At 58.4% G+C, this 11,610-nt stretch overlaps 1 protein-coding gene across 11 annotated transcripts; it reads right to left on the bottom strand.

Annotated features, from left to right (window-relative positions):
* Positions 1-987: 987 nt before the first annotated feature.
* Positions 988-11,186, bottom strand: SLC4A11 (solute carrier family 4 member 11). Of its 11 annotated transcripts, none has more exons than XM_070801180.1 (20): positions 10,133-11,185; positions 9,795-9,839; positions 7,404-7,556; positions 7,223-7,272; positions 6,765-6,996; positions 6,615-6,699; positions 6,260-6,383; positions 4,710-4,922; positions 4,542-4,635; positions 4,321-4,446; positions 4,133-4,246; positions 3,911-4,043; positions 3,564-3,637; positions 2,894-3,143; positions 2,716-2,822; positions 2,460-2,628; positions 2,195-2,368; positions 1,789-1,984; positions 1,540-1,709; positions 988-1,413 (listed from the first exon to the last, which is right to left on the bottom strand). In XM_070801180.1, the coding sequence occupies exons 1-20, from the start codon at positions 10,788-10,790 to the stop codon at positions 1,350-1,352; spliced, it is 3,231 nt and encodes a 1,076-aa protein (XP_070657281.1). In that variant the 5' UTR covers positions 10,791-11,185; the 3' UTR covers positions 988-1,349. The 11 variants fall into 11 exon arrangements, with proteins under 11 accessions (XP_070657281.1, XP_070657282.1, XP_070657283.1 ...); XM_070801181.1 differs by having other exon boundaries at positions 6,615-6,696; XM_070801182.1 differs by having other exon boundaries at positions 7,223-7,269.
* Between the last annotated feature and the right edge of the window lie 424 nt (positions 11,187-11,610).

Raw genomic sequence — 11,610 nt, 5'->3', positions numbered from 1 at the left:
TTGGCCTGGGGCCTGGATTTAACGTTTGCTTCCCTAGACTGTGTCAACAGGTATGGGGGAGGACAGGACCTCATCCCTTTGCTCCTCTGCTGCCTGTGAAGCCTAGCTGGGTGTTTCCTCCGGAAGTGCCAGTGGCCATGCCCAGCCTCCTCTGGGTTGTCTCCTTGGAGTAGGTGGTATGTGGCTGGGACTCAGATGGGGGGTGCCTGCCTTCTTCTTACCTGGTGATCCCGGACATGGCCCTACCTGCAGGGAACACCCAGGCTACTGGGGAGGGGCCCCATAGAAGGGTCACCTGCTGTGTTATGTGAGTGGGTGGCTATGTGGTGCTTGGAGCAGGGCACCTCTCTCTCTCTGGTCCCCAGTTGCTTCCTCATAGACTTCTGTCCTGGGTGCACAGTACACTTTCTGTCCCCGTCTTTAAACTTAGCTACACATCCTGCAGGCTTCCCTGGTGGCTCAGATGGTAAAGAATTTGCCTGCAACGCATGAGACCTGCGTTCGGTCCCTGGGTTGGAAAGATCCCCTGGGAGAGGAGAATGGCAACCCACTCCCATATTCTTGCCTGGAGAATTCCATGGACAGAGGACCCTGGCAGGCTACAGTCCATGGGGTTGCAAAGTCGGACAGTAGTAGTGACTACTACTTTTACTTTGACCCATCCTGCAAGCAGCAGGGTGACTGTGCCTGTCCCACCCCACCAGCCACCTCTTCACTGGCCTCAAGCCTTCTTCTTGGGGCCCTCGCATATGCTGTTCCTAGAACACTTTCCCTGCAGGTTCCTGGCAACATGGCATTACAAGGGCCTCCTGGATCTTCCACATTTCCCTGTTGGGGTGCTGTGTGGAATTGGAAGTAACAACCCTTAGGTGGCACTTAACAGTCAGTCCCTTTCATCCCTCTTCCCCTGGGAGGGTCTCTTCCTCCCTAGAGTCCTTGGGTGGCCTTCAGAGGCTGGGGCAGGGCAGCATGGATGGAGGTGGCATGTAGAAGCATAGAAATAGGAGCTTTATTCTCTAATGTGCATCCAGCAAGTTCCTTACACAATCAAGGAAATGGTTTCTCTTTCGGCCACCTGACACTCTTTATCAAAAGAAAATCCGTCCTGCTTGGGCAGAAGCTGCCCTGAACAGCATTCTGGACCCAAAGCAAAGGGTAGTGGGAAGAGGAGTAGACACATCCCTCAGAGCTCCCTCAGTGCCCAGGCACCCTCGGCCACTTGGGACAGCTGTGAGGGGGTGCAGCACAGAGCAGCATTCCCGGATGCCCACACACAGCTACACAGCCAGCCTGGCAAGACCTGGAGAAATGGGCGAATGGGGGGTGGCCAGGACCTGCTAGTCAGGGCGTCAGTGTTCAGCATCCATGGCATCCAAGTACTTGGCTTCAATGATTTGGGGCAGCAGGTTGTAGCTGCGGGGAGGAGGACCAGGCAGGAAGATAAGCATTGGGGCAGGGAGAAGTAGGCAGAGAGCAGCCATTCCAGCCCACCCTCTCCCACCCCGCTGAGTCTTTTCTGCCGCTGTCCGCCCTCCGTACCGAATGGGGATCATGGCAATCATGATGAGGGGAAAGACCATCTTCATGTAGAGCAGTGGGCTCATGCCAAAGGCACAGAGCAGCAGCAGCTGCAGGACCTGCAGGCCTGTGAAGTAGTGGATCTTCCTCTGGGGCACCCTCCGGATGTAGTGGGTGGGTGGGTATGACGTCTGTGGGTGGCAGGGACCAGGTGTGGGCAGGTCTGGAGCCAGATCCCCCTCCCCTACCCCCACTCTCAGGGCCACTCACCTGGTCCTTGAGCAGCAGCACCATGCGCTGAAACAGCTGGTTGCCGTCGATGGAGGTGAGCGCGAGGTAGAGGAAGAGGCCGTAGAGCACAGGCTTGGGGATCCACTGTAGTGGGAAGGGCAGCAGCAGGAGGGAGAAGCCCACCAGGATGCTGGCACCCAGGGATGTCAGCCGTGTCTCCTTCACGTTCACAATCCTATGAGGGTCCAGTGCATTGGGTCACTCTGGCCTGGTCCACGGGGCTGTGTCCATCCCAGGTCACATGTTTACCAGGCTCTGTCATTTCTGGGCCCTTGTCCCCCAAGCCAGTATCCCTCCTTAAGTCCCATGTGGCCCAGGGCTGCCCCCCACCTCAGGGCCCTCATGACACTGGCCTCACGTCTCGAGGGACCCTCCTCACACTCACGTCTCGTAAATGTGCCCGTTCTCCACATGCTCCTCCACCAAAGCCAGTGCTCGCACGTGCAGCAGGGAGTGGGGGTAGGCAGCGTGGATCCAGGGCAGCCCAAACAGAGACAGCCCAGTATTGATGATGGCGATGAGCAGGAGGTCCCAGTGGTAGGCAGTGCCCTTCACCAGCCTGCAGCGGGCGGGGTCACATATGGCCAGAGCCCTCTTGGCCCCTGCAAGGTTGGGCACATGCTCAGCCCTCCATGCCCAGCCCTGCAAACCTGTTCTGTGGGGCGTTGGCCAAGGCAGCCACCAGGTTCTGCTCTATGAAGAAGAGCATGGAGAGGAGGAAGCCGAGGCCCATGGCGCTGCTGATGGCCACCAGGGATAGCGAGTGCATCTCGGCTATCTCGAACAGGCTGTTACTCGGGCTGTAGCGAAACTTGACCACTGCAGTAGGGTACAGGCCCCTGCTCAAGCTTGCATCCCCCACAGAGCAACCCACCCCATCCCACCCTACGGCTGGTCCTAACTTACTCTTAATCTCCTGGAAGCCGTAGGAAGAGATGAGAGAGAAGGTAAGCACCGAAATGGGCAAGGCGCAGTCTGACAGGAGCTCACGCACATAGGGGTTCAGGTAGGGGCTACGGAGGCAGGTGAGTGTCAGTGTGGCCTAGGGGCTTGTGTTCCCCTCACCCGAGAGGGCACCCCTCACCTCTTCTTCAACTGGTAGAGGGTGTAGCTCAGCCAGAGCGTGCCCAGCATGATAAGAAGGCTGAGCACAGCTGTATCCCGGGCCAGGGGCTCGGGGTCCTGGCTGCCCATTGAAGTTAGCTCCGGTGGGCTGGTCAGAAAGCTGGTGTTGAGGGCAGTGTGGAGGCTACTGTTGAGGCCCAGCAGGCTCACCAAGGAGGGCTCATCTTTGAAGAGTGCAGCGTCATGGCCATAGTAGTACTTCTGGAAGACTATGGATACAGACCATCAGAATTCAGCCATCTGGGCTCTGGGAGCCTGGGCCTAGCAACTTCCTCCTGGATGTGGGCGGAAGGAGCCCTGAGGGGAGAAAGGGATTCTGGGTGGAAAAGGGGAGAGCTGGCCTTCTGTCAGCCAGGATTCCTCAAGCTGCCTGTCTACCCACCACCCCACACCCTGCCCTTTGTCCATTTCTGGCAGCGAATCCTGCCTGGCCCAGAGCCTCTGATCCTGCCTAAGACAGCTCTGTCACCTGCTAATTGGTGCGCTTTGTCAATCATGACTCCCGTCGCACCCTGGACTGTGGAAGCAGCCTTAGCTTGCATGCTTCTTGGCTACCCTGCCACAGTCTATACCCCCATCTCAACTCAGCTTCCCCTGCAGCAGGTGGCCACTGGCTGTATAATACTCACTTTTGACTGTGCCCTTGATAGCATCTAGGACGAACGTGATAGAAATGAACAAGGCAATGATCTCCTCTGTTGACCTGCCAGCAGAAGGTATGTCTCATAAGATGGGGTGAATTGTAGAGGGTGGGTTTCCCCAAGCCTTGGCATGGCTCCTACCCTCCTGCATGAAGAGGGCCAGGGCCCCAGGCTAGGGCCCCAGGCTTTCCCCTTGGGGTAGTGATATGGTAGGGGCACTGCATCTTATCTAGGGTTACAGGGCCTTGGAGGGTGGCATGGAAGCTGACCCACGTCCCTGGCCTTGGTCTCCCTCCTGCTTGAAAGTCCCAGGAGCTTAGGGAAGGCTCTGTTACCTCTTGAAAAGACTCATGACCAGGCTGAGGTTGAAGAGGGCATAAAGCGTGAGGAAGAAACTGTTCCACAGGCCTGTCCACGCATAGAAGGTACTGAAGTCCAGATTATAGTCATCGCAGATGCCACGGATCACTGCGGGCAGCGGGACAGGAGTGAGCAGTCAGGGCCGGGTGGGGGCAGGGACCCCAGGACCCATCTCCCCGCTCTCGCCCCCGCTGCACCGTTGATGTAGAGGGCCAGGGGCGCGGTCGTCAGCAGCACCACCAGTGGCTGCCCAGAGAAGAGCGCGTACAGGAGGCCTCCGATGCCCTGCCCGGCCACGGTCTTCTGCACGTCTGAGGAAGTGAGGGTCAGGGGGCACCACGGCCCTAGGCCCCCCAGCACTCCCCGCTAGCCTCCGACCCCTCACCGATGGCTCCATTTGTGTTCTCATCATTGAGGGACCCAAAAGCAATCGTGGGCAGAAGGCAGGCGAAGTAGAGGAAGAGGGTGGTGGTGATGTATTTGCCCACAGCCTTGTTTTTCCCGATGATGCCTAAGAAAGGGAGACAGGATGGAGTGTACTGGGGACGCAGGCCAGGCCGGGGGCCTGAGCTACAGGCCAAGCTCTGAGAGGTCAGGGACACTTACCGTCGGTGAAGTCCAGAGGGTACACGGGGAACCTGCGGGCGATGTCCTCCTGGATGCCCTTCCCCATGGGGAGGAAGTCCTTCTGCCGTGGGGGCTGGGAAGAGGACATGCCCATCAGCCCTGTGCCCTTGCCCCGGGCTACCCGCCCAGGCCCTGTCTGCCCTGTACCTGTGGGTGTCTGACGATGCAGATGGAACTCGTGCTGTAGTCCATGCTGATACTCGGACAGTGGCTCATTACGGTGAGCAGCTGTCTCTGATGGACCAGGGCCTCTTTGAATTCCTCCTCTGTGCGGGTCTTCAGGAGCTTCTGGCGGAAAGTGATGTCTAACATCATGGTGGCAAATGTGCGCCCCACTTCAGTGGCGGTCTTGGTGCTTTTCTGGGGGTGGGGCGAGAGAGTCACATCTGTAGCCACTGCAGAGCAGAGGGCACCCTCCCCAGCCCTGGCCACTCTCTCTCCCCATGATCCAGGTGTAGTCCCCCAATATTCACACACAGTGGATCCTGCCACGGTTGCCACCAGGTCAGCAGATCACTAGACTACCACTGACCTAGTATTTTTCTTACAAACTCAGGTTAAATCTGCGTAATTGTGGATAATGAAATCCTGACGATGGAAAAAAAATGTTTGCTCAGCTACTTTTCACCTGGGGTGTTTGCACTGTTTGCTGCTTTATCTGATTTTCAGAGGGGTTCCAGGCCATCTAGCCTTCTCCCTCTTGCCTGGCCAAGGTCAGCCCTGTCTGTGAACTCCGTGTCCAGCCTCCACCACAGCAGCCTGTCTCACTTCGACAACTCTGGCCCCTAGGAGCAGCATCCTTCCCTCTGGGTTGCCCAAAGCTGCGTCCCAGGCCTGCACCTGCGGCGTGCCCACTGCTTTCTGGTAGCTTTAGAAGAGGCCTGTTCTCCCGAGGCGGAGCCAGGTGTTGGGCTGGCTGGCGCGTCACAAGGTGCCAGTCTAGCCACTCAGCCCTAGGGATTCTGCTTTTTCCAACTGTTGGCCACCTGTCAGCTGTTACTCCTCTGACCCATGAGATGCCTGCTGCCCTCAATGCTCTTCCTCTGTTCCCAGCACAGTAACATCTAGAGAGATTCGTAGTGTGTCTATGATCCCATTAGCACCCCTATGCATAGAGAAAGCCTGGGGAGGGGCCATCTGAAGCCATCTGAGGCAAGGGCAGAATCATCAAAAAGCCAATGGAGGCTTAAGCATTAAGGCCCTTCCCAAGCCTGGAGAGAGGGACCCTTGCCATTTTCTACTCAAAATTTTTAAATCCTCTCCCATAAAAGAAGATCCCCCAAATTGTATGTCTCAGCCCCTACAAAAGTGAGATAACCTGCCCCTGGCCAGGGGGTAAACAGCCCAGGAAAAAGTGGGACTCTGGTCAACAAATCACAGTCAGCTGATTAGAAGTCAGCGTCCTGCAGGCCAAAGAAAGGCCCCTGGTTTGAACAGTAATACTTTTAACGAGTATCTCTTTTCAGTCAGGAAGGAAATATCATCTTTTGGGCAACTTCTGGGGAAATCAGGGCTTGATGAGGACCTAGCAAGTATTCTTCAGATAAACCCAGGGATGAACAGATAGGGTGAGAATGTAGCCTTCGGAGGCCAATTCTGTAGGCCCCCTGCACTGGGAGAGATGCCCCCAGGGAGAGGGCAGGGTAACCTGGTACCCTCTTTCCCAGGAAACAGAGCCACCCGAAACCCCTCCTCACCATCTTGGGTGGGGCCAGCACCAGGATGACAAACCGCACCTCACAGGAATTCTCCCCCCAGTTCTGTGGGCGGTCCAGGCGGCTGATGCACACGTGTCGCCTCAGCAGGGCCTTGGAGGTACAGCTGGTGGGGCAGGGAGGGCACACGGCACATGGCTGCCATCCTTGGGAGCTGGGGCTCCACCCCTGCCACCCAGAACTCCCAACTATGACCTCAGTGACCTCTGTTGAGGAAAAAAGACCAGATGGGATGAATTCCTCACTCTCCCCCGAGACTGAGCAGGCCAGCCTCCACTACTGGATGCCTGTCTCTGAGGTGACGTGGGGAGGCCACCATGGTGGCCTGGCAACTCACAGGATGCAGATCCATGACTGCTGGTATTGTACCCCCGTTACTGTGGCAGTGACCCCTTGGATGGTGTCCGACAGCAGGTGAACTGCTAACAAAGTGCACAGTCAGATGGTCTGCCTCCCTGCCCTGCCCAGGCCAAGAGACACGTCTTACCTTTGCCCTCCATGGGAGCCCCTGCGTCAGTGAAGAGCATGGCCGTGAGCAGGTCCAGGTTGCAGTCTGGCTCCGTGTTGTAGGGGTCTTGGGCTAAGCGGGACAGCATAGCCCGCAGCACGTCATCCAGGGAGGTGGCCGTTTCGTCCAGGATGATTCTGGCCCGTGCCAGGAAGCCATCTAAGTCCCGGTGTGCACGGATCTCTTCCTCAAAGTTCTTTAACTTCAGGTACTGTGGGGACCCCGTGCACAGAACCAGACAGGCCCATAAATAAGACCCTCTGTCCTTGCCTGGACCCCTCCATTGTGACAGACCCTGGCTGACACCCCCTTCCCAGAGAGAAGGCCAATGTGGTCGGCCCCAGGCTAATATGAGCTCTCTCAGGGAAGCGACCACCTCCACCCCCAGCTAGCGGCCTGGAACCAAATGTTTCCCATCCAGCCAATGGGCCGCTCACCTTGCGGGAGGTGTGTAGGAGCCCATAGCCGCCAGGTGATTCACTCTCTGCTAGAGGAAAGCGGGAGGGCTCAGGGTGCTGCCCCAGCCCTTCAGGTCTCCTTGGTGAAGTGGGCCGTATCTGTTCAGTCCCCAGTCCCGTGCATGCCCCCCCCAACCTGTCCCTGCCACAACCCCCATACCAGACTGGGTAGGCTGCACCTCGAGGTTGACGTTGACAAAAAAGCGGATGCTTTCGCCAGACACAATGGAGGAGTTGACCGTGTCGAAGGCCTCATCCCTCAGGCTCTCCTCACGGGTTTCAGAGGCATCATCTGTGTCACACTTGAGGTAGCCTGGAGCCCCAACCACCACCAAGAGAGACCCCCCCAAGAGGGCCTGGCTGTCAGTGCTACACATGGGGGAGAGGGACTCCAAGCCAAAGGAGCAGGGCCCCTGGGCTGTTCTACTGGGCGCAGTCTTGGTGAGTGGTGAGGGCGGCCTCTAGCGGCCAGGAAGGAAGCCTTGGCTCAGGTAGGCCCAATATCTGGTCCTGAGCATAGCAGCCCTGAGCATAGCAGCCAGCTGGCACCCCCTACCCAACAGTTTTCTCCAGCATTCTTCAGCTGTGGGAACCATGTATGGTTCTGTGCCATGCATATCCTTTAGCTAGAGAAAGACATGTCCGTTCCACAAACATTGGGCCAGGTACATGGTACAATGACACAGTTGAGACTGCCTGGCCACTGGCTTCCCAGAACCTCCAGGCTGTGGGACCTGGACCTGCCTGGCTCCCCAGGGAGGAGGGAGCTGTCTGGCTTCTGGGGAGGGTTGCTCCCTCCCCAGAAGCAACCCAACAAAAGCCAGAGCCCTGCAGTATACAGACCTCATTGGCACAGGAGGGTGTGGGGGGCAAAGCATTAAGGCTGAGAAGCCTTAGTCTGACATCAGACAAGGCCCAGGCAGCAGGACAGCCAGAGAAATAGAGCCAGGGACAGAGAGGGGACAGGACCCCAGAAGGAGGCCTCATCTCAGGCCTTGGGACCCCAGAGCACAGAGCCTGCTGCCCTTTCTTTTGGTCTGCCTCTCAGTTCCTGCAACTGCTCCCCAGCACAGGCTCCCTCCTATAGGAAGCCGCCTGGCTGACATGCTGCTCTGAGCCCTGCTGGGGCTTCTCACTGCCTCTGAGCCAGCCTTGCTGCTTCAGTCCAGATCCCTGGTCCCTCAGGCCCAGTCCCACCCCCACCTCAATCTCTTACTCCTCAGGCCAGGTGGCCAGCACCCCAGGCAGGCCAATTCCTGTCCTGCAAGCTGAGGGCTTCCCTCCCTGGAGGGGCTTCTTCAAGGCTCAACAGAACCTTCCTCCTCTGGCAAGTCCACTGAGGGCCCTCCCTGCCTTACTCTTGGCCTATCTGGCCCCTCTTCCTCACTATGTCCTGTGGGTCCCCTGTGGTCCACCACTTGTGATTCTCCTGGGGCCCTTGTAGGTCAGATCCCACAAACACCTAAAAACACCCATGGAGGGACAGGGAAGGGTCAGTAGCACGCCTCCACCTGCCAGGCAGTGACTCACCCTGACTCACTTCCACTCTAGTCTGCTGGTTTCCTCTTTACATCCCAGGCCCTGTTCCCCCAGTATCCTGTGCTCAGCCTGGGCTTTTTCTGGGTAGGAAGCACTAGGCCTCCCCTACCAACACCCTCATGGACTGGTGACCCCTAGGCTCCAGGTCTGCACTGCACGCAGAGCCCAGAGAAGAACTAAAGTCAAAAGACATCCTTCCCCTACGTGTCATGGAGCTCATGTCCATGAAAAACACTTTCCTCCCCAGTTCTAGACCTGCTCTGCTTAGATTGCTTGGTTTCCCAGCCCCAACCTGTCCCAGCCTCTACCACCCCCACCAGCACTGTCTATTCCCCAGAATGTCCCTCACACTGCCCCACTTCTCCCCTATCCTGAGCTCAACCTAGGTCCTACCCAATAGACACCACCAGTTCACTGCAAGGCTCCTGGGACTTGCCCACCAGCAGCCTGGCACATGCCATCATTATGCCTTGGGAACTCTATGTAGAGCACACTGCCACTCTGTCCAGGCACTGTCTCACTAAACGATGGTCAGGCCACTTCCTAAATCTGGGCACAGGAGCATGTAGCCACCCCAGACATATGGGGAAGGAGAGAGCTAGGCTGGTGCAAGCAGGGAAAATTGACATGCAGAGACTGCAATTTAGAGGGACAGTGGCAGCCCCTCCCTCACAGGGCTGGGCAGGATCTTAGGAATGTGAGCATATACAACATTTGGCCTAAAACTGGGTCAGATAACCAAAGCATTGTTAACAGCAAACCATGACATATCAGATGGTCCACATAGCCCAGGATGGGGAGCAGCTCGCTACCCCAGGACCCCCAGAGACCTGCCAGTGTCCAAGGCATTGTCAGCTGCCTCTCTGACCACACCACAACCTCCTGGAGGTAGAATCCAAAGGCATCCCAGCACCAGCAGAGGACCGTGATTACCCAGGTGGATGGACTAGGTCCCCTAAAGCCTTTTGACCAAGAAGCTCTCTACACACACCCACACCCGAAAGGCACACACCTGCATCCTCAAAGTATCCATTCTGCGACATGACAGAAGAGTTTTCTGTAAGGCAAACCAAAGAATTGTCAGCAGCTCCATGTGTCAGTTCTGGACAGCCTCTCCTCCGTATCTGCTGCCCACCCCTCACCAACCCCTGCTGAGTCTTTCTTACCCTTCCCAGAGCCCCTGGGAGAAAAAGGAGCAGGGGACAGCACTAGACAGGGGCCCCTTGAGGAGCTAGAGGAAGCCACTTCCTGTTATTCTTCAACCCATCTACTAGGGGCTTGTCCAGGTGGGAAAGGAGGGAGGCGGGGAGATGTTCTCAGCATGTTTTCTCCAGGAATAATTAACAGTACCCCGTGAAGGAAGGAAGGATACGCTAGTTGTAGAAATCTGGAGGGAGGAGACCTGTCTGGCCACCTTCCCTGCAGAAGACAGCCTCCCTCTGTCAAGCCTTCGCTGCAAAGTCCAGAAACTGGGCTGAGGCTTTTCTTCCAGCACATCTCTTCGGCTCTCATTGTCATGTCGGTCCCTGGGGCCATCAAGACCCATCACACGTGCAGTGGCCCCTAACCTCCCGCGCCCGGGGTCACACGGGGTGACCTGGGGCAACGGCCTCCTTCCCTCAGCACCACCCACTTTCCGGGCCTCCTGGGAGGCGGAGCCGTTGGTCCTCTTGGGAGATGGCGCGGGGGCGGGGGTGGGGTGGGGCGTGCGCGCTCTTTGCGCCGGGCCCCCGGATGGATGCTCCACGCTGTTTGTGTTGCTCTGTTCAAGGAAGGAAGCGACAGAAGCGGCCGCGTGCACGAGAGGAAAGAGCCTCAGACTCGGAGACCGTGGGGGTCGGGGGGAGGGGTCGTGCAGAATGCGGACGGTCTCCCGGGACAGGAGCCCGGGCGGCATGCAGAAGGGAGGCGCGGGGGCAGTAAACGTAGCAGCAGAGGCGCGGGATGGACACAGGAAGAGGGTGACGAAGCTATGGAACGGTGGGGATGGTGCACAGCCTACTCCCATGCCGCACGATTCAAGAGCACGTAAACAGTACCCCCCGTGCTGGCCCTCAGGTGTCAGAGCGGCGACCGAGAGACTGCCGTGGCCGCACAGGGGACACAGTCAGAGGCCCAGGGACCCCTAGGAGTGGGCAGGCTGCCGCGCAGCGCCGAAGGCGTCGGTAGAATGTAAAATGAGGCTTTCCGAGGGGGTGACGCCCGCCTGCGAAGACCCTGGAGCTCGAGGTGCTGGGGACCCCACAACTCCGCGCCGCTATCTGCAACACTTCCACCCTTCCCCCAGCTATCTCGTAGGTTCAAACACTGTTGTTTTAAAACGGCGTTAAGTCAAGCGCGCAGTGCCCACGAAGCCGTCCTGTGCTTCCCCAACCACCCGTGTACCCACCTGGACTTCCACTTCCTAGAGGCCGAACTCACCCCGGGCACCACCGCCCCGGCTGGAAAGCCCCCAAGACCCTCTCGCCCACTACGCCGGGGGCCGTGGAAGGCCGACGGCGTCCGCGTTCCTCCCAGCGCCTCGACGGCTCCGCTTCCCAGCCCAGCACGGCTCTGCGACGGAGACTGGACGGCCTTCCCGCCCCGGGCATCGGCCTCATGGCTGGAGATGGAACGCGCACCTGGTGCCCGCGGCCACGGCCCAGCGGTCAGACGCAGAACCGCTGCACACCCGCGCGCACGCCCCGGGTCCTCACCCGGGGCTTCGGGACCCCTACCTCGCAGTCTCCTACAGGCCGGCGGCGGGAGCCGACGACACACCCCTGGGCCCCGCCTGGGTCCTAATGCCGCGCCGACGGTCCTCCCTGGAGCTGGAGGCCGTGCGGCGC

This window comes from Bos indicus, chromosome 13 (assembly GCF_029378745.1).
Source record: "Bos indicus isolate NIAB-ARS_2022 breed Sahiwal x Tharparkar chromosome 13, NIAB-ARS_B.indTharparkar_mat_pri_1.0, whole genome shotgun sequence".
In the NCBI taxonomy this organism is placed as follows: Eukaryota; Metazoa; Chordata; class Mammalia; order Artiodactyla; family Bovidae; genus Bos; species Bos indicus.
The sequence above is the reverse complement of the archived record's forward strand: the minus strand, read 5'-3'. Positions and strand labels throughout refer to the sequence as shown.